General features: G+C 41.3%; 1 protein-coding gene across 4 annotated transcripts; it reads left to right on the top strand.

Annotated features, from left to right (window-relative positions):
• Window positions 1-1208: 1208 nt before the first annotated feature.
• syt10 (synaptotagmin X) lies at window positions 1209-21325 on the top strand. Of its 4 annotated transcripts, none has more exons than XM_031582776.1 (7): window positions 1209-1770; window positions 3447-3808; window positions 8039-8600; window positions 11654-11774; window positions 12259-12430; window positions 14526-14682; window positions 15742-21325. In XM_031582776.1, exons 1-7 carry the CDS (start codon window positions 1702-1704, stop codon window positions 15811-15813), a joined length of 1515 nt encoding a protein of 504 aa, XP_031438636.1. In that variant the 5' UTR covers window positions 1209-1701; the 3' UTR covers window positions 15814-21325. The 4 variants fall into 4 exon arrangements, with proteins under 4 accessions (XP_031438636.1, XP_031438634.1, XP_031438635.1 ...); XM_031582774.2 differs by having other exon boundaries at window positions 1210-1770; window positions 3364-3808; XM_031582775.1 differs by having other exon boundaries at window positions 1210-1755; window positions 3364-3808.
• Window positions 21326-23201: the final 1876 nt, after the last annotated feature.

Genomic DNA, 23201 nt, shown 5'->3' on the forward strand with positions numbered 1-23201 from the left:
TACAACAGCTGACCAGGCAGGCGTTGACTGTGGGGTGAGTTTGCCATAAGCAGGCAAATGACACCTGCTGCCGAGGAGAGGACTTTGCGCCTGGAGATAAGGTATGGTTTTATTGTCCTAAGCATAAGAAAGGGCTCTCCCTTAAGTTAGCGAGCAAGTGGGTTGGGCCATATACTGTCTGATGCTGTTTATTGAGTGCAGTTAGTCTGTTCTCCACTGGAACAGACAAGCCGCCTTCCGGGCCCTGGTTTACTCAGACAGGGACAGAGAGACTTGGACTGTGCCACCCACATACACCTTAGACATATATACAGACATGTCTATGGTGCCACCTACCCCCAGTCCCTCGCCATGAGAAACGGAGGCGCCTCAGGGGGCCTCTCAGCATAATTGATAACTTCTCTAGCACTTGAGAGACTTTGTGTTGTAAGTCTGGGTCACTGGGGACAATTGACCAGCTTGGTGGGAGCTGTGTAACGTGCATGGAGTTGGGCACTTATTATTTGTGTATAGTTCACCCATAATGTTGCACAGGCTTGCTCGTTGGAACCATTTATGTTAGAATTTGTGTTGCATTTCACAGCTACTCCCTGTTTGTGTTTATGTCAGAATGTATTCTGTTACCATTTTAGCTTGTTAATTATGTGCAAAGGCCCTGGTGTCGTTTTCCTCATATATAATCGTCCTTTTCTACCATTACCCTGCGTGTTGCGTCTGCCTATGAGATCCCTTTCCATCTCTCCCTTCTGTGTTGTGTTCTTCAGTGACTATTCTCTGTGTGTGTCCCCAACAAAGGGCAAGACACCACACAAGCCTTTAAGTTGCTCCTTCACTACACATCACACTTCAATACACATGTTATTTGAAAGTGTAAGGTGGCTTTCGTTTCAGCATTGATTCAGACTTTTCTTGATTACCTTTACTGTACCTTTACTGTACACGAATATTATCTTCACTGTACACGCCTATGGAAAACAATAAAAAGTCAAATTAAACCGAGACCATTTGCATGGACACTTTTCTAAAGGTTCACAGACATAGCTTCATTTTATAGTTCAGGCATCATTTAGGCATATCCAACTTCCAAACTAAGAAATGTCTGCCCTTCTTCAGTTTGTTTACCTTGCAGTTCATTCTGTTGTAGTGTGCAGCGTTTGTAGGACTACACAAAAATGTGTGATTTTTGAAGAATTTTGAAGTGCATTATATAGTGAATAAAATGTACAGTCGAGAATTCGAACAGCACTGTAAAGTGGCTGATTCGCTTGGGTAAGTGGACGTTCCGAATATAGCTCCAGGCAATTTACGGAGCCTATGCACAAAGACTGTCTTTTCCTAGTGCTTTGGTTTGCCCTTCGTGATTATTCTCAGTTAAGCTAAGTTACAGCTCCGATTGGCCAACTGCGGAGTGCCACTAGGCGCTGAAGGTTCTTTGTTCAAACGCAACCACCAGTTACTCCAGCGCTGGATGCTGCCTGTCATTGCAAGCAGGACATGGAAGTGGGTGCGTCTCGCTCTCCTCTTTTCTCGGTGCATTGGCTGTAGTTGGCCGCTCTCATGCTGCCCCAATGAACCCTCAACCCCACGGCTCGTCTAACATACAATGGATTAAAAGGAAAGACATGAGTATCCGTACTGAGGACAGCATAAGCCTGTGCCAGAGGGCTCTGCAGATAGTGACAGAGCTCTGTCTCGCTGGTCATGTTGACCGCGAGAAATGCTCGGACATATTCCCGTTGGAGAGCACCATACCAGGTAAAGGAAGTGCAGGTAAATTGGATTAAATTACTGTTATCCTTTCCTCTGAACGGGGCGTTGTTTTATAGGATTGTCTGCTTTACGAAACTATGAAACTTGAAAAGTCGTAGTAAACTTGATTTAAACAACTTTTTCATCTGTCCTTATGTAGTTCGCCCCGTCTATGGAAAAAGGTGGCTTTATTCTCCGGACCTCTTCGTCCCCTCTCTCTCTCTCTCTCTCTCTCTCTCTCTCTCTTTCACGCCTAAAATATGCGGTACCTAAAGCCACATTCTCTGAGTGCAGATCTTTCCTTCCACCTGTGGCTGCCAGGCATTTGGCAACAGGTTGCAGCATTCTGTGCAGCGAAGCTTGGTTCAAACTATGTAAATTGGGGTGCAATTACATTTTCATATAGGTGTATATAGTCTCTTCACAAGTTCAGGGATGCCCTTGCTTTAAAGCTGCATTTTACTGTTACTCATGCTGAAGTAATTTTTGAAGGGGTTTGAATTATGAAACGTACATTGCTGAGTTAGCAAGACGTAGTATAGATTATTGGCTTATTGCCGTTAATGTAGTAGTACATGTGCTGCATAAAGATTTGAATAAGCCTATTTTTCCGGTGTCAGGAAAGAAAAGGTTGAAGTACTTTAGTTTTTGTAGTTGGTTGCACGGCACTGCAAATAATGTCATCAAAGTTTTTGGTCTATAGACTTTGTAGTCTACTTCTACGACCGTGTCCTTCATTAGCTCTGGTACCAGAATCCACGGCAGATCGTATTTTATGTTTCATTAGCTGGGTTTCCATCCAACTGTTTAATGCGAATTTTGACCATCCAAATACGAAGTCCTGAGTGTAAACGATTGAAATTCACATAATATCTTCTAAGGCGACAAAGAAATCGATTCGCAAGTGGGTAGAACTATAATGCGGCTGACGTTGATGGAAACGGGTTAATTTACGCACAGACTCGCATTTTCTTTAACAGAATTCTCAGCATGCGTTTAAAATATGCGAATGAGTTGGATGAAAACCCAGCTATTGTTCACAGCTTCATAGTGGGAAGGCTATTGCGTAACACACTTGAAAGAGTAGTTTTTTCAGCACGTTCCGGGATTTATTCAAACCGAGGTACTTCTATGCTGTTCCAGATAATTCTAAACGTTTCATCCGTGGATAATTCAGCTGTTGGCATTACTCCCATGACGCCAAGTAAATGCCTTATTTATAAAAAAAAAGCCTCATACGCCGTAGGGTGAAATTAAGAATGATTTACTACATATTTGAATGTATGTAGTTTGTCCAGGAGTAGAATGAATGGCCACCTCTGCTTTGCTGAACTGATTTGTTTTCAGCCTCCCCTTTCTTATGCCTTGCTTCTCTGTTCTTTCCCCCTTCTCTCTCTTTCATGTATGTTTGTCATGCTGTCTGTTGATGATTGCTTTTCCTGTTTCCTGTCTCTTCTCTTGTCGGTGATCTTTCATACTCTCCTTTTCTGAATTTGCCTGCAAATGCCATTTCACACATGCACTCCGTCTGCCCTGCCACACATCCCACCTCACCCCTTGGTGTCTGTCCCCTTCAATTCTTGTCAAACCCTTACCCCCACCACCAACCCCCAGACATCTCTGTCAGTCTCCTTGCTGTTGTCGTGGGTTTCTGTGGTCTCGCCCTGTTGGTAGTTTCTCTCTTTGTCTTTTGGAAGCTGTGCTGGCCCATCTGGAGGAGCAAGGCTCTGTCATCCCATGTGGATAACTGCGCCCTGGGTGCACTCCCTGAAGCACCCATGCCATCCTTGCGTCAGCCTCCTGCCTCGGAGACGAAGGTGATGCTGGCAGGCAGGCAGCCGTCGCCACAGAAACAGTATGAGGAGGAGGAGCAACGGAAACGGAAAGTTCCGGAGGTGAAGGTCAACGGCCGCAGCTCAGTGAAACTGCTGGAGGCGGCCATGAAGATCAGCCAGACCTCGCCGGACATCCCGGCAGAGGTGCAGCAGGCCCTGCACGAGCACCTGACCAAGCAGGCCAAGATCCAGAGGCAGACCACAGAGCCCACCTCCTCCTCCAGGTACTCCTATTGTAGGTCTCTCCTCTCCTCAACCCCCACTCCATTCACTCTCACCCAGTCATCTTGCCCATATAACCAACTAACAGAAGCCATAAGTACGTTTTAAAATGCGTGTGTATATATGTTGGAGAGACGAAAGGTATGCCGATCAGTGAATGAACAGATATGGGCATGTTGGAGATGTGTGATAGTCTGTATTTCATTTTCTATGATACAGCAGCACAATCTGAACCATCCAGTCATCTACTTGAATCACCAATCTTGGTTTGATCCCACATTAGCTCCCTGGAAGTAGAAAATCCTTGTCACAAATATGGCCTCTTTTCCAAAATCTTTTACCATGACTCTCCATTACTGTCATCTATGTCTGACCTGTTTCCTTTCCAGTGTGTTGCACTTACAGCTTTCGCTATCATTGGGAGATGGGGAAACCCAATAATGGTATTTTTTTTATGCTGCTACTGAAGAGGATGCTATATCTAGCCATTTTCATTTTCAATTTATGACGTTATCTTTTCCATTCATGGAGGAATTTTGATCAAATTGAATTAAGTTTAACAAGAGGCCTGGCTCACAGCAAGTACAGATATGTGTTGCAGTTTGGAGTACAGATTATTACTTTTATTACTTTAATTCTGAGAAAACCATTGTCACAGCACTGTTGTTTTTGTCCCATGTAAAAGAAAGGATTTAATTCTTCATACAGTACATTGGTAGTAGGGGACTTGATAGGAAATTAATGCTTATACAACAAGAGATTAACAGATCAATTTGCTCATTAGTCAGAATGTCACAAAATGAAAATTACTCACAAATGCTTCAGCTCGAGTCAACATGCTAATAGAAAAGTGTGTCTCCTAATGGCTGGAAGAGAAAGCAATGGGAGGTACTATTGACAGTGCGGTTCTCTTCAAGACTGGTTGCCATTGATACTCGTTGGTAGGGTGACAGCACAGGCACGCGGAGCCCTGTAATCAGGCATGGCCCCACCCCCCACTTGGGGCGTGTGAGTCATGCTGCCATGACGACGGCTGTAAACGACCCCGGCAATTAAACAATCAACTCCTCTTCTCTTTTGTTTCTGGTGGCACTGCTTGTGATTGTGCGGCAGCTGTAATTAGCACGGCCACTTTAAGGAGCTGGCAGGCTTGGGGAGAGAGAGCAGGCCCTGCTCATGACACTGGCAGCAGCTGCAGTCCATCTCCTGATAGAGTCCTGTGCTGACTGGCTGCTGTGTTGTCATTAGGACTTTTTTTCCCCCTTGCCAATATAATGAATGGGAAGTCCTGATAAATTACACAGCGGCGAGGGACTTGAAAAGGGTGCCTGAGGCGGCTAAAGGTCAGATCTAAAGAGGGGTCTGACTGGCTGTAGTGAATCCCCTCCTGCTGTCAGACAATTTGGTTGTATGGTGCTTGTGTCGCCAATGCACTCCTGGTTGGACACTCTTTGCCTGCTGTTGTTTTCCAACAACCAGTTTTTCAATGACTTATTCACCAAATCCCATTCATGAAAAATGAAGGTTGGTTTTGTCATAGCTGTTTGAAGCTATGGCTTTCTACGTCTTTGGAATCAGTCCATCTTTCTTAGAATTAATTAAAATACTCTTCAGCATTCAGTTATAGTTCTTGGTTAGTCATCTCCCTATTTGACACAGTGAATTTCTTGCCAGCTCTGAAAAGATTGTTTTCATTAATGCGGGACGAGCAAGTGAGCTGAATACTATTCTCAGTCTACACCACTGAGTTGGTGACTGTGAATGGCCAGGATTGCCTGGAGCAGTAAGGTGGTAGACATCCGACCATATGTCTGGACCTGAATCCTGCTGTGAGTGGAGAGGGTATGGATTGTTGGATTGTTAGTGTATGGGTTGCTGCTGTCATGTTAATGAGTTACTACTTTGGGTTGTGATTGCAATTTTTTTGTCTCTGAATAAGCATTCATAGCTGCTGTGATGGAGTAATTACAGGTCATAGCTTACAAAGACGGAGTGAGTTTCTGCTGCTGTTTTTGCTACCTATGAGTCTTGCAGTCAGGGTGCGTCTTACTCCGGTCACATTCAGTTGACTCCATGCCCTTCTCACATAAACAGTTTTTTTGTTGTTGTTGAATAGTTTGCTTGTTTTTTTTGCTGAATTCACCTTCATAAAACATCCCCAAATCGTCAAGAATAATGAAAACATAAAACCTGCCGGAGATATACAAGTGGACATCCCCCACAATAACTTTTGAAGAGCTGGCAAAGCACAATTCCAAATGCTAACCATCCACAAAATATTACGTCTATCCGATGGGGCATGTAACAGTAATTCCTGAGTTAATGGGCCACCGGTGTGAATTATAATAATTTGATGGCTTTTTGCTTTATATTGAGCTTTAATTGGGAGCAAAGACAGTTTAATTAGAGGCACATTAAGTGTACTGATGTGGGCAGTGAGGAGGGGAAACAGCAAGTGATTTAGGCATTCAGGCTTTTTTACGATAGGCTGTGGGAGAGGAGATGGAACACCACCATACCAATTCTGTTTGCATCGATCTCCTTGCACAGCTAGATTGACTACCACTGCTCACATGGACGTCAACAATCCTCAGCTTAATCCTCACTCGGAAGATTTCTGTAGCGCTGCTATACTGAACCAAAGACGACGTGACAACACACACACACAGACACACACACACACACACACACACACACACACACACACACTTTTATGCATATATGCGTCCTTTAAGCAGTGCATGAAACTAAAAAGCTGGAGGTTTTAAGCTTTAGCTGACAGGCATGGAAACGTATGAATGATATATAAGATCATGAAAATCACACTTGTGGGCACCAGCTGAGGTGTTATGGTGGGTATCTCATGACACGGCCCCCAACACACCCTAATCCACCAGGCTGGGGGTCCCTGGGCACACCCACTGTAAGCCTTTTCACTTCATTATCATTTCAAATTTATACACAGCCTATAATTGTGCTAGGGTACAACGGAACTACTGTATTCCATGTTGTGGTGTTAAAGTTGCACCTAGAGTACACTTAGCACATGTGGAATACTGTGTACAAGTTTTAAAGGTTTAATAAGGAAAATTAGCCTACACCTTAAACTTGACCAACTGATCTGAGTTCATAAAACTGAAAGAACAATATTATGTGTTTGCTTATCATTTCAATTGAAGTTTTTAAACAGTTGGCAAAAATCATTGTTAAATACACTAAAGGAACTGTACAGACTAAATTCTCTGCATTTCTGATGTGTTCAGTGACAACATGCGGAATACTTTATCTTCCCCCAAATCTTACTTCTGAAAAGTGTACAGATTACATTTGAAAGATACATTTATTAGCTGTAGTATTTGTAATGGTGTGAAGCATAACACAAAGAAAGAAAGAAACTAAACATGGAGTCCAAGGTGAAGAGCCTCTGGGCTTACATGGAAGAGTGTTGCCCATAGCCAATGCAGGGAAGATTGTTGCCCATAGCCAATGCAGGGAAGATTGTTGCCTATAACCAATGCTTCAGGGATTATTGTTGCCCATAGCCAGTGCTTCTAGGACCAATTGGATAACAACATGCTTTGTGTTTTTTTCTTGTTTTCTCTGGATTGGTAATATCCAAAAGGTGACTATATAATGATATGCATTTAATCTGGATGTACCTTCCACACATCAAATGTTGTGATTGAATATTCAGAGCATAACATACAAAAACTTTGTTTTTCATTTTGGTTCAGTATTTTGCATTTATCCCCCTTTATTATTTTGCTCAGTTGCGTGGTTGCCGTGGATTTATCATTTGTACGATAAAGAATGCTGTCAGATTGTTGTGATCTTTTTCTTGGGAATATGTGCTAGTTGCTAGGAGACACCAAGGAGAAGTAAAGAGCCATGGTTTGCTCAAAGGATGGAAGTCATTATCAGCAGTGGGAAATGGGCTGAGAAACTGAGATCCAGTCATAGCTGTGTTCTGTCTGAATGACGCATGGAACAGGGCTATCTGTAGGCCAGCTTTTTTGGCAAGGTCAAACTACCACTGATGAATGAGAAGCCATCATTGTGTAGTAGTTTGTCGTCATGATTTTTTGTCAGTTCATTTGCTACTGAATCTTCCATGTGGTCAATACCACATGGTGGCTGACTCATGATCTCATGTTTTAGCCCACATGTGATAAGTTCATTGTAGGCCAGGAATATCAGTCACTGCTAAATAAACTTCCTCTTCCATCTGACAGGCACAATTCCTTCCGCCGTCATCTCCCACGGCAAATGCATGTGACAAGCGTTGACTTTAGTATGGACACTATGCCCATGCGTCAGTCTTCGACCACAAGCATTGGTCGAATCAAGCCAGAGCTTTACAAGCAGAAGTCTGTGGACTCGGAAGAAGGCACCAAGGTGCCCGTGGAGACCTGTGGCAAGCTGAGCTTTGGCCTACGCTACGACCACGAAGAGCAGGCCTTGGAGGTGGGCATCCTCAAGGCCCTGGAGTTACCAGCAAAGGACTTCACAGGAACCTCAGACCCATACGTGAAGATCTACCTGTTGCCTGAGCGCAAAAAGAAGTTCCAGACCCGTGTCCACCGCAAGACCCTGAACCCCGTGTTCGACGAGACCTTTCGCTTCCCAGTCGAGTACGACCAGCTGAGCAACCGGAAGCTCCACTTCAGTGTGTATGACTTTGACCGGTTCACCAGTCACGACATGATCGGCGAGGTTGTGGTCGACAACCTCTTTGAGCTGTCAGACCTCTCTAGGGAGGCAGTGGTCTGGAAGGACATTCTTGCAGCCACTACGGTAAGTGTGACGGAGTGTTTGTTTGTACCAGTGTGTGTGTGTGTGTGTGTGTGTGTGTGTGTGTGTGTGTGTGTGTGTGTGTGTGTTTGCCTGCTATTTAGCATCACAGCATAAAACTTTGAACTCAGTGTATATGAATCACTGTGTTGCGGTGATGTGCGGGTCTGTTTTTTTTTAATACCTGCGCCCACCCGACACGTTATGAGAGCCAATCCGCACCGCCTCACCCGGAATAATATGCGCAGTACAAGTGATGGCATCCACATCATGAAGGAAGACATAAGTTTCCTTATTTAGTGAGACTTATGGGTTATGGGTCAACCCACGCATCATTACTGTGTTGGATGGATTAATTCTATTTTTTTTTCTACCTGATATAAAAAGCACTTCTCAGGGACTCAGAACACATAAGTTAAATTAAACAAATAAACGCCCAAACTCTTTGAGAGCCCACCTGCAGAGCTCTGCCGAGGTGCTTAATCCACTTGCTAGTTGTGAGGGAGAGCGCAGTTCCAACGTGACTCACCCGTGGAGTATCGATGCACCCACACACCTTTCCAAAATATGCATCGTGGAGGCTGCGGTGCCAAAAAAAGACCGAAGGCTCAAGTACAGCGCCTCCCACATTTGTAAAAACTGAATGGAGAGTTAACTTGGGCAGCAGAAGAAGCCACCTGAATCAAATTTGCATGGGCCTCCTCACTTACCTCTGTCATACCTAACCCTGCTTGTAATCATTGCCCTTCATCACATTTTATATAACAACTAGATTTCATATTTTCCAAATCTAAATGTATCAGTGCAGACCGCCTGTAAACTAGCTGTTCCTTTTTGTAGTTTTTGGGAGAGATGAGGTCTATCTTCATGTAGCGTATGTCATTATGTCTCTATATGGACTTACAGGGATCATGAACAACTGTCTGTTATGCTTTGTCTGTGGTGAGTGACTGGAACATGCCACAAAGTTAATCTGACACTTCTATTGTGGCAAACTGCTGTCATTGTTACCATGTGTCTATCTGTGCTGTTGTGTCTCGTCTCCCTGTGTGTTTTGTCTTGCAGTTACGATGATGGACTGTGTATATTTCATTCCTTTAATCTTGTCACTTGTGTCTGTGCTTTGAGGCTTTTTCTGCCTTTTTTGAGTTTGAGTTGTATTGCCTGTCTGCCTGTAAGCTGAACTTTAAGTGAAATTGAGGTTAACCAGTGGGACGCTGAGCTGCTAATGCAATTTAAATCATTGCTCAAATGCATTCAGACATTCAGATTCTATTCCGAGAATGTTAATGAAAGCAAATAGTCTTTTCAGTGGTGAAATCAAAGTCATTGGAGCTAGTTATGAAGACTGAAACAAAATGGAGGTTTTGGCAGTAGTAGGCTTCTGGGTTATGCTATTTACCAGTTCAACTTTACAACCATATTTTCTGTAAACATACAAGGTGTGAGGCTCTGCGTGACCTTGGCGTTTAAATGTTTAGCCCCAGCTGTTGCTAGTTTCATACTGCTTAATCACACTCCCAAAAATAAGTCTAATGGCTTCAGTTGATTATAGTCTAGCACTGCCACACACATCCAGCTGGGTCCTCCGCACAACCCTGTATTTATGCGTGGAGTTATTTTTATTCAGAGGGCCTAGTGTTGCCTCATGTCTCCTCACATTATTCATCCTGTGCGGCGATTTCGGCATGTAGAGTAGGGGATGTGCTGCCTGACAAAAATCAATGATCTCCCCCATCTGGTCAGGATTATTTTGAGGTGGGGCTTGAGAACATGCCCTTGGCTCGGTAAGTCACAGGTTCATGCCATGGCTGGAACAAACGCCCACGTACGGAAAAGACTTGGGGGGATTGCAGAGTTAGGATCTCCTAAAGCCATTATCGATCACTCGACAGAGTGGAGAATTCATGCATATTTATGTGAAAGCATACTCACACCTAACAAGGGCAAATATTTATCAGTGTTGTTCTCCCTCCACGGATAAAGGAAATTACATAACTCATTTACCTAATAATTTGATCTAGGAAGGGCAATCTTACAGTGTGTCTGTTATTACAGACACCTACAATCAATATGAGTTTAAGCATTATGAGCTAACATTTGGCTCTGAATCAGCTGGGGCTGCGTGTTCAGTGCTGCCAAAAATATCAATCATACTGAGTGCTGAGTGCTTCTGATCAATCATCTTTATTTGCTCCAGCACTTGAAGGAGTTGCAAAGCAGGATTGAAGTTCTGTATGCACAACAGTACGACTGAAGCTGCCAGCTTTAAACATTAAATATTAGCATTCAAATTTGGAGTTGAATTTCTTAGCTCTTTAAATTGAGACACTTGTGCTTTAGGTAGATATCTAACAGCTAGCATGCCATGCCTCCATTTCTGGGCAGCTGTGTTATTTGTATTGGAAGTATAGAAAATACAAGGAGAGATTGGTTCAGAATACATCTTCAGATTTGATGCTGTATGATTATATCTTTTCACCTGTTAAAGCATGTATTTATCTCTCTTTCTCTATGTGTGCGTGTGTGTGTGTGTGTGTGTGTGTGTGAGACAGAGAGAGAGAGAGAGAGAGAGAGAGAGAGAGAGAGAGAGAGAGAGAGTAAACCATGGAGAAATCCACTAATAAGTAACAAACACTAACTCAATGACATTGTTGTAAATATAGGGACATGGATAAATATTTTCCTGATATTCTACCTGATATGTTATACAACGTAATTGCCAATCAACACCAGGCTAATACGCAAGAGAAAAGTTAGATCAACAGTAGAGAAAGTTAGAGTAGATAAATTCAAGGCAAAAGCAATGTTATTGTTTATTTTTCACTTGCCTTCTGTGTCTGCCATGGGACTCCAGCTGTGTGACTTAGAAAATTGCACTACATAAGTGGTATATGAACATGGGAAAACTGTGTGTGTCAGAAGAAAAGAAGAAAAGCATGCTTCAATTTCTCTCAGCAAGACCCCATAACAAAGAGGACCAACCTTTCTCTACTGATAGTGCTTTTCACTGTGAGGGCAAACCTGTTTCCAACAACCTTTATTTTTATTTGCAGGAGAGTGTTGATTTGGGAGAGATTATGTTCTCTCTCTGCTACCTACCCACGGCTGGCAGAATGACCCTCACCGTCATCAAGTGCCGAAACCTAAAAGCCATGGACATTACTGGCTCCTCGGGTGAATATATTGCACCATAAAGTTATAATGGCGTTATAATTGTAGAATGTGTTTGCTTAATAGCTTGACGGAAGCTTAATCCCCATACCAGCAAAGAATCTCACTGAGAATTAAGTTTGAAATGCATAGATGTGATTTAGCAAATGCTATTGCTCGACTGTTCCAAGAGGATATGTTGCTCTGTAGAGACTTCATGTCGTGAAATCATGTGGCCTCTATCCAGCGGTTCTTCTGCTCCAATGCACATGTATAGCCTATGGAGTCATTCTAGACCCCATGATACTGCTTTTAATGATAATGGTGATGGCCTACATGTGTTCCCAGACTTGCATCCTATTTTAGTGTCATTCATTCTGGTTGTACAGATGCCATCTTTCTGAAATATTTCCGTTTGATGCAGAGGTCCTGGTGATGTATGGTGCTCTTGTCTTAAGTACTTTCAGCATGCCGAAAATCCATAAATGTATTTATGGTTCATCTGCAGACCCTTATGTGAAAGTGTCCCTCTTGTGTGACGGCCGAAGGCTGAAGAAGAGGAAGACCACGACCAAGAAGAGCACCCTCAATCCAGTGTACAACGAAGCCATCATCTTTGACATCCCCCCAGAAAATGTGGAGCAAGTCAGCTTGTCCATCATGGTGATGGATTACGACCGGTGAGTCCTCTGGTCTGGGTTTTAGACAGAAGATATATTATGGCAGAGGTAGGCACCAGGGGCGTAGAGTACGCATGAAGCTGGAATGCTGCGTATATGCACAAAATAATTCAGATGCAGGAAACCGTGCGCACATAAGATTCCATGTACCTTTTCTTTGTACATCCTGGTCAACAAGAAATTGAGTGCACGTGCGCAACCACCACACTCCACCCTACTTGCTGATGAATATTAATAGGCCTAGGCCACCTACATTTTCAGATCACAAATGGACAAATTAAGTAGCAAATCAACCAAAAAGGACATTTCAGGGAATGCAAAGTGAAAGTGAAAGTAATAACAAAAGAACAGTGGAGTGGAGTGTGGCAGTGGCTATAAATGCAGTGGGGTCAGAGTGCCGCACAAAATAATCTTCAGTCAGTTTGGGAGTGGTCGTTTAGCAGCCATGTCTTTAACCGGGTAACCACGGTGTCTTGATGTACAGTTGAACAGTTTATCAAAATATCTATTAATTGTGTCCCAAGGAGCGCACCCTGTCACCTTCAGATAAATTAATCATAAGTTGATCTAGGCCACCTTCCCACTTCATTAATCAGTGGCATCTCTTCATCGCAGATCATTTGCACGTTGACAGAATGAAAATGCTTTCTATTAACAAAGTCAAATTGTACTTCAGGCGATGCCTTGATTTGTGTGCAGTCAATCACTCCACTTACACTGGGGGAAACAGCTCTCGCTGCAATTTGAGCCCTTATATTAGCTTGGTCAGCCACATCATACCAGAACTTTATACACCTGGCTGACATAAAAAAAAAGCGTTCTTAATTCTGGCAACTAAATGCACCATTTTCCCACAGTTTTAGACAGACCCAGAAAGTTTAAAAGCAGGGGCGTTACCAGAATATCACATACCACAGTCTTATTTACATAGCAACCTCTAATTTGATTCAATCGAAACTGTCAAACTGTCTTGCTCAGTGACCATTAACATAAAAGCTGAGATTCAGCTGGTTTTGATCAACAAAAAAATCACACTCAGTTGCACAGCCTCAGTCAGATCAGTCTCAGTCATCCAATATTGCCCCAGCAGTTATGTTCCCAGCACAGTTTGAAGCCTCCTCCCCGAGCTACCACACAGACAGTCAGCTGGAGCTGAAGAGCTGGTGCCTTCAAAGCACCAGAAAGATGGTAGGCTTTTCAGCATCTACTTTAGATGGACTTACAAAGAAATTGTGCATTACAATCAATTTTGGAAAAATAAACCAGATGTAGATTAATTAGATTACATCTTTACACTGAGGATGCAGTGAAGCTTTGAAGGGCGGAGCCCGCACTCACACTTTACGGAGAATGAACGTGTTTCTGCAGGCACCCCCACACAGACATAGAAAGAGTGAACTATCTGCACCAATAAAGTAAACGGTATATTAGAAGCGGACTAGGTTATTGCTCCATTTTTGACGTAGCGCAGTGCGGGCAGTGCTGTGGTTAAAAAACAGACTTCTTGTACTCACTGTTACAATATGTTTTAGTTTTTTTATCAGCAGGCAGGCAAAATGCATATCTTACTGGAAATAACTACTTGAGAGAGGGTTTTCTTATCAATGTGGTTATACTATTGACCGTAAAAAATATTAACAGAATGGTGCCAAAACTGATCTGCCGTCTAAATTGTTCAAAAACAATAATCTAGAACACACACTGGAATGAGGTCCAAATTAAAAGTTTTTGTTTTACATAATTAATAACTTTCCTCCTAACCACTATGCAGAAATCAGTTCATCTTAAGCAAATGTGTTTGCAAAGCCCCATAATAGACTATGATTACGAACTTGACATGCATAATTATTTAATCACTCATTGCTGGAACAGCCCAACATTTGAACACGTAGAGGGGGTGATTTATTTTCATGTGCACTTAAACACCTTTTTTCCGTACATGAACTCTGCCTCCTTGAATTTGTTCACACAACAAAATGCATCGTGGATGGGTCACAGTTTAGTTGACACATTTTGACACATTAGTTGACAAATTTTCACATTTTAAATTGAACAGTTCTCAGAGGCACGTTCTTGTGTTTACATCCCTGAACAGGGTGGGCCACAACGAAGTGATTGGTGTCTGCCGGACCGGGCCTGAAGCAGAAGGTCTGGGCCGTGACCACTGGAATGAAATGCTTGCTTACCCCCGCAAGCCCATCACACACTGGCATGCCCTGGGAGAGGTACCGGAGACTTCCTTTTTCCTCAAAGTAAGGGGAGGTACAAACAAATTGCAGTGATTTTCCAGGGCTCTCACAACGCTTTGCTGCAAAACGCATTGATTTGGGACAGCTGCCTGGAGGCCACTATTACTCCACCTGCCAGCACAGCTGACTGAAAACACACAGCAATAAGTCCCGTAAAAGCCATTGAACAAATAGCTTACCTGCGAGGGTGTATTTTGTGAATATGAAAGGATGAACAGTCAAAAGGAAAAGAATGACTGAAAAAAATGTGGTAAGAAAACAAAGAGTGTTCTGACTGTGAACCGCTAATTATCCTTCAAAAAGGGTTTAGGGGCAAAGAAAGTTTAGTGGGAATTAAGCGATTTTATGCCAGCAGAGCTGTACCATCATAAGTGGCATGTTGTAATTACTTAAAATACATATGTAAGTAGAGTATACAGATATACAGGAGTATAAAAAGACTATATAAAGTCTCTGATAGATCATAGTAATGATGCCATTGCAAGCAGCCACTTAACTACAAAGCACGGCTGAGCAATGAAGAGAACAGAGAAAACAGTTTTGCAGCCAAACAGAGAGCACTGGAAAATCCCCTGACAATTTGAATGACAATATCAAGTGATGCTGCATGATAACATGCAGGGATTTTGTTGGTGCCAAACAAACCAACCACTGAGAAATTGTGAGTAGATCATATAAGACCCTTCTTAGGGCTGTATCTTCCTTTTAACAGAAAGGGGAGCAGTGGAACCAAATTGTCAATTGGCATGAATACAAACGATGAGATACATGCCCATCAAAAATATGCACCACAATATCACTGTGAATTGCATGCTGAAATAGGGCCAGGGTTTTAACAAGCAGCTCTCCAGCCAAAATTCTACGTACTCCGTGGAAGTACTCTACAGAAATGTCTGACCAAATTAAAAGTATAGATAAATTATGTTGCACTCTTGCTATGCTCTATTTTCACATATTTAGACAGTTGTGATGGTAATTGATAGCCTTGCAAGCTGACTTTCTACATGATGCATGGTTTCATCCACTCACTGCCTTAATATTTTGGTCCTTTTTTCCCCACAGTGGCCAGGAAGAGCTACAAGCTTTGAAAGTCAGGGCTCATGCCCTTCTCCTAAGCCTCCTCCAACTCCATAGTCTGTCAGACATAATCACTGAGCTCCCTCAACTTTGGTTTGTATTCAGCACTTAGATCTTACGTCCATCTAGTTTGTGACTCACCGTAGACGGAGAGCTATTCAGTCTTAACATCCATGTTCAAGAAGCAGCTTGCTATCGCCTTTCTCAGAAATCACGCTTTCATTTATCCTGATGAGTCATGACATGGAAGGTATTATTCGCCTTAATCGGTCCTGCTAACTCAGAGGTTCATCGCTCTTGTTTTTGTCTTCTGACTTTCCCTTGACGCATTTATTTATTTACACTGCATGAGTCAGTGGTGAGTCATGAGAGGGGTGGGCTACTGGCTAATGAGAACAAAGTGCCGTCTAAAGGAAAATAGACACACATTAGCTAATAGTAAGCTATGTTAGCTAACTAGCTCACAAGCAGAGCAAACCTACAGAACATTGAGGCCCAATGGCAAACTGATATGCTTTGTTATTAACATGTGCTTGAAGAAATGCTTATCTTCTAGCAAACTATCCACCATAAGTAATTAGTGTTTTATAGAAGAGTTCATGTGAAGGTGATGTGGTTGTCAGAGCAAGAGATGCTGGAGAATTGACTGAAGGTTGTCAGTAAACAAACATAGCTAACGGATGTAACTACCAACTAATACTTTGTAACCAGTGGGGTATGTTGAGGTCACGTATTTGTAGGCTGCAGAATAACTACAGAATGTCATTACCGAAACTAAGCCATCACTTTTCAATACACACTCATTGTGTTATGGCTTAACTCAATGTTCCAAGACAATTACCAATGATGCCAATTTTCTTGTCACTAACAATAAGGTGAACAGAATTCTAATAGATTGAACGTTAACAATGAAGTCCTCATTTCTTGACAATAGTAATACTTCAAGGCTTTGCAAAAATGCTCATCGCCAGTCTCAGTAATTGTTATGCTACAAAGTGATCTAAGTAGTCCATTGTAGATATGAATCAGTGTGCTTTTAAAAGCATATATCTTGTCCACTCTGTGGGATGAATAAGTTTAGCATCACCAGCCAAAATATCACTTATAAGCACTGATTTCTACAGATCGGTGCCTTTTGGCACTGATGTTTTTAAGCAGAATGACAAAAGATTTGACACCGTCTGAGCATTTCAGCGATGAAAGCGTTCCACTGACATTATGCAGCTGAAGGCTTAAAATGAATGTTACCATGCACTGCTAGAGGAAGCAGGAGGCCATTTGCAGACGAATCCATGGGATCCAGATTTTTCCCTCCAAAGAGGTCCTGGCAAAGCCTCAAGCTCGGAAGCACACAGCACTTTGGCAATTACTCTTGGCACACATCTCATAGAGACATCACTAATGAGACACATTAGAAAATACAAGAGATGACCTTTACCTTTTAGATAGAAAATGCCCAGGCTAGTAGCCGTATAGAACATATATCGACATATGTAGTAGCTTGTGATCCATCAGCCCTTACACAGATAAAGAATTGCTTCCAGGTCTTCGTGTCCAAGTTGGACACATTCATGTGGACTCCTAGAGGCAACACTCCAGCCTTTAACACTTAGATACTGCTAAAAGATAATGTGCCTCCTGGCTCTTGTGCAGTTTTGTTGTTCGATGATGTTTCCATGAGAAAATTCCCATTCATGCTTTGATGGTGGTGTTTAGTAGAGAAAATACAAATTTTGGGATTAGTAAAGTTTTCTTTCGTTCTAATAATTATTATTTTGGACTGTTGTTATCTGTTAAAAACAAATAAGACAAAACCTCTTTCTACACTCTATATTTTTCAGTAACTTTCAAACATTGCACCCAGAGTAATTTAATACAAAAAATTGGCAGACAAAATCAATTGTTCAAGTGTTCAAGTTTAACTGTCAGGAAAGCAATGCAACTTCAACACATTCCTCCTAAGATTTGTTCTAATTAAGGATGGAAACAGCTAAGAACGACATCTCCACACTTAACCATATGCATAAGCACCAAGTTTCTTGTTGGATAATGTAATATGCACCATCAAACAACAGACCAGGAGCACAATTGTAAAGTATTTTGCATAGATGGGTATTTTGGCAGTATTTAAGTATTTCAGGATGGAGTTTGCTTCTGATGATACCTTGTTTAAGTTTCTTCAGAAACATTTCACTGGATAACAATGTACTCAGTGCATACGTGTGTGCTTTCCTGTAGCAATTGGACAGGACTGAACTGGTAAGTGCAGAATAAATTACAACATGATTCAGTGCTATTACCTCAAGATGAAATACTACAAAATGTCCTTTTTAAAATGTTGAGTAGAACCTTAATGGCAACGAGAGCAAATGTAGCCAGAAGATGTAGCAAGGCATTTTCTCACAACAGCCAAACCATCTCTTTCACCCCTGACAACATATTTCAGACATACGGCAAAAAAAAGGGTAAAAGGGTTCCCTAATGCCCCTTGAAAGTGCTGAGTATGTGCCAGGAAATGTGCGCCATTTTACAATGTAGCTTTGTGTATCCTGCTATTCAGTTTTAGTCAATCGATGAGGACAGCCTGGAAGCACCAGTACATTTGGTATAATTACAATAAGGAATGAGCCGTTACACAGAGACATTTGGCCAAGAAGTACAATAAAGAGACTCCAATTCCCACCCAAACATAGATCTTTTGAGGGACCCTGTAGAATCCTGCAGCCTTCGAAGGGATATCTTATCGCCCATAAAAATCAAATGGCTATGTTATAAACCACACGTTTACTCATAAGGAGTACCTCAAAATTTAATATCCATTTTATCCAATATGTTATTTATCGTTATTCTGGCCTTGATGACTGCATTTTTCCACACATAAAAGATTCAGTTTTAAGTCATAATCAACACACACAATCTTTCCAGTCTCCAGGTTAAACCAATAAACCAAAACATCACATCTTTCAATATTGCAGTAGTGCTTAAACAATACAACAGTATGGTGGCTTGCAAAAGTATCCAACCCCCCTGAAAGTCTTTACCATTTTCTGACTTACAAAAGATACTTACACATATTTTCCCAATCAATATTTTCATTGTGAACACTTATGCTATAGTATATTTTTAAAGGGTAAATAAGTATTTTCTCTACTAGAATTAAAAATAAATAAATTAAAAACTAAAATATTCTGCTTGTATAAGTATTCATCCACTGTACAGTAATACTTGGTAGAGAATCCTTTTGCTGCAATAACAGCCTTAAGTCTTCTGAAGTGAGACAGTACCAGCTTTGCACACCATTCTGCAGTGTTTTTTCCTCATTCTTCTTGGTAGCATGTACATAACTCATCTAGGTTGATAGAATGGTGGTCCTGGACTGTAGTGCCACAGATTTTCAGTAGGATTTCGATCAGGTCTTGGAGATATTCTAGAATGTTCACTTTATTGTTTTTGAGACACTCCAGTGTTGCTTCAGCCTTGTTCCATGGGCATCCTACTGACAGGCAATCTCTCTCCAGAGCCTTAGTTTTACAACAGACTGCAACAGTTTTTTTTGTGATATTGTGTATAATTTATTTCCATTAATTCTCCCTTCGATTCTAAAAGGCTTGCCTGTTCCTGCAGATGCCCACAGCATGATGTTAGCACTGCCATATGCCATGATTGGGATGGTGTTTCTTGAGGCATTGGCAATGTTAGATTTACGCAGCATGGAGCATTTTGAGGATTGGCCAAAAAGTTATATTTTGATCTCATATGACCATAAAAACCTTCTCCCATATCTTAAGTAATATCCATACATGCTTTACATGTGGATCTTCTACAAAATTGGCTTCTTTTGACACCCTCCAATAGAGTCCCGTTTCATGGACAGCTCCTAATATTGTGTACTTCTCAAATCCAGCCACTAAATTTAGATTTTTCAGGGTGATGGCTGGACTGTGGTGACCTCCCTCCCCAGTTAATATCTTCTTTGGAGGCTTGGTTTGGGGGACAGCCTTTTCTACAAAGCATCTGAGTGGTCTAATTTCTACTTTCTTCTACATCATAACACTTGGAGCCTTTTCCCCACTTAAGTGTTTGAATCACCTTGTTTCTTTAGTCTTATTTTACAACCTGATTGATGACCCTTAGACGATTTGTATATCCAGAGGGGGATCTTTACTTTAATCACTCATAGGTAGTACCTACTTATGATCAGTTGTGGTCAAATAAGACAAGCCTTCTGCCATCATGCCATCTGCCTTAATCTGGAGTACACAGTGGTCTGAATACTTATGCAAGTACTATATTTCCGTTTTGAATTTATTTATTTTTACTGTGAGCAGACAAATAACTAACATTGCCTTTGGAAATATACTACAGCATAAATGTCTGCAATAATAACACTGATTGGGAAAATATGTGTTAGTATCTTTTGGAATTGTGAAAATGGTGATGACTTTCAAGGGGGTTGAAGACATTTGCGATCCACTGTGTATTTTAGATATTGAAATAGCACCAGAGCAGGAAAACCTGTTGCCATTTTTTTGTTTAAAATAAGGTATATGAGAATGATATATCAAAAATATGTGCCAATCCTCGCAGTTGATCTTAATATTCGCTCATTCAGAACTCTCCTTTTCATTTGTGAAGCCATATGATCTACCACTGAGTTTGCGGAATACATTTCAGTTGCAAATGAGTGTGATGAGTGAGTAATAATGAAAACTCGAACTGGTGCAATTACGCAAAGGCTGTGTACTGTTACCTTTTATTTGCACACTGAAAAAAATGCTTCGATTCTTGTTCTGAGCCCATCACTAGAGCAAAATTAACTATTTATTCTTGTAGCATGCACATTGTAGAATAAGTCAGTATTCTAAACCTGAAAAAAGATCAGTGTCCTAAATGATATATACTATTTTGTATAGTAAACCATTGTGTTTGTATAATATACTCTATTTATGCCAATGTGTGTAAATATTTGAAAATGAAACATCTGAAGATAATGATATACAAGTTTATGTGTCTTTCTATGAATCATGTGGTGGACGTGTGTTGCAAGCCTTGTGATCTTTGGGTAAATGTATATGCAATTTGCATCTACAGTATGGTGAAACATCTGTTGTCAGACTGTAAGCGCATATACAGTAGTATCATTCCTAGAAGCAGTCGGGGCTCTAAATTTGTTCCAGTACTTTCATGAGTGTAGAGTCCAGTATTAATTAAATTGCATTCTGAAATAACAAATTGTCCCCAAGTAAGTGATTAAATATTAATTACCCACTACATACAAGAAAGCTTATTTCCTTTTGCACTTCAGCGATTGTACCTGGTTCCTTGTAAAACTGGTTCAAATTCAAAGCCCTCCGTGTTGTTGCTTGAACATGCTTTTAAGTGACAAACTGTGTGACCTTGCTGCATATTGGGGAACAAGAGAAATCGCAAATATTTGTCATGAAGTGTACAGTTTGTGATAATTTTTGTAACAATTTGCAGTAAAAAAAAAAAGAGAGAAATGAATAATTTTACGGTCGTGTTTCCTATGTATTTTAATTAAATAAACTTGTTTTATTGAATTTCAAAATCTCTTGCTTGTGCAGTTTTTGCTTTTGTGTAGTCTACTTGCTTTGGAAACACTTCTCTACATGTACTTTCCTAAATTGATGACCGATTACACAATCAACCAAGCTAATCGCACTGTACACGGAAGACCACCAACCTTTCCATGGAGATGAAGAGAAGAAAATACTGCAGTGAGAAATCAGTGTATAGAGAGCTAGTTCGTGAACTCAGTGAGCTCCGTGAGCAGATCATGCTATTTGCATTTGTGTAAGTATAAGTACTGTTTTTCTTACAGTATGTGTGTATGTATGTACACTTTACATAATCAGTTAGATTCCTTAAGGTGGAAGACATAGGGAAGCTGTTTGTGGTTCTAGACAGCCTAATGTGTATGCAATCTGAATTAATCATAATGCTTCACCTACTTCACCTACGCCTGTCATATCTTGGGAATGCACCTTTGAACCTCTGTGACCACTCTGATATTAAACTAGGCCAATGCACAGCTTACTAGCACTTTAATTTCTAACAGAAGTATACACCGGTTTGTATTCCATTACTGACAGCAAAAATGCTCAAATGCTCCCACCTCTGGCTTGCCAGATCCCACAAGGAACAGTGAAACAGAAATAAGGTCTGTGTTTTTTTTTTTCATCCTAGGTGAAAGGGAGAGACGTTTTATGCTTTAGGGCCATTAGATAATGGGCTTCTCATCGCTCCTGCATATCATTTAGCTCTCTTGAATGTCTGTAAATTAACTGAAGGGAGTGGTGGCCATGGTGCGGAGACACAGATTAAAGGGCAGAGGGGGAAGGAATCCTGCTAGAGAGCCTTTCTAAAATATTACTGAAATACAAATGTACGGTTTGTATTATATTATAAATATATTTCTGTTTTGTTTCTTTTCCTGCATTTACTCCAGCCTTTTAGATTGCAAATGCAGTTAATTCCCTGCCTTTCTCTCACTTTCCTAAATCCATGACCAATGAGATCATTTAGCAATATCAACCAAGATAAGTGAACCAACCCCACACAAAAATAGACCCCAGCGGCGTTCTCTTTGGCTTTGTGGGATTTAGATGTAAACAAGGCTAAACAAATCCAGTTCAAAGGAAATCTCTTTACCGCGCCTCCACACCTCTCCTCTTCTCTTGCCTTCTAAAAAAAAAAAGGTCTTATCAAAGTACAACAGCAATCGGTGTTCAGGTAAACTTTGATGTTAGGCGTGGATGGGCAGCCAGTGCCTTCATCTTTTTTCTGTGAATATCAAGCAGCTGTATGAAGCTGGAGGTTGGCTGTCTGTAAACAAGAGAACATTGTGAAAAAAAAGTGAGACACTCAGCAGCGGTAGACATCAGTGGCCGTTATCTTAGCTCCAGGACACACTCTCCAAAACACATCAGGGTTAGACTACAGCATGATTTGATGACCCCTTTCAGCGATGCACATTCCAGTCTATTTCACTCACTTGTGTTTTTGTAGCAGGTCAGTTCGTCACCTTTGAAAATAACAGTGGTGTTTCTTGCAGGATTTCTCAATAATGTATTGGGCTATGCAATCACAACACGATGGAGGTGTATTGCATTCAACATTGGGCATCTGTTCTGGCAATGGCAATACATTTCAACAATGATGGAGCAGATTTGCTGTATTCTCTGTTACCATTATATCCAGACATATTACTATTAGAGAAAGTCCTCTATAGCCTCATTAGAGCAATTAAATAGAAATCAGTCCTAAACATCAGGTCTCCCCTATGTTGTATCTGCAGAATTTTTGCAGGTTTTAAAATATGTTTTGTGAGCTGAGAATTTCAATACATATGTCTTCATGCTTTGCTTCACACCAAGCCTTAGCGATGTTTCTGGCAACGTCCAGATCAGTCAATTCATCATTCG

This window comes from Clupea harengus, chromosome 16, assembly GCF_900700415.2.
Source record: "Clupea harengus chromosome 16, Ch_v2.0.2, whole genome shotgun sequence".
NCBI lineage: Eukaryota > Metazoa > Chordata > Actinopteri > Clupeiformes > Clupeidae > Clupea > Clupea harengus.

What these genes read in the sequence shown, in the direction of transcription:
- syt10 (XM_031582774.2), top strand. Translation starts at nt 1,569, where the DNA reads ATGAACCCTCAACCCCACGGCTCGTCTAACATACAATGGATTAAAAGG. An exon ending in ATGGTGATGGATTACGACCG is followed by an intron (nt 12,431 to 14,525) that starts GTGAGTCCTCTG and finishes ATCCCTGAACAG; the next exon opens with GGTGGGCCACAACGAAGTGA. An exon ending in AGACTTCCTTTTTCCTCAAA is followed by an intron (nt 14,683 to 15,741) that starts GTAAGGGGAGGT and finishes TTTTCCCCACAG; the next exon opens with TGGCCAGGAAGAGCTACAAG.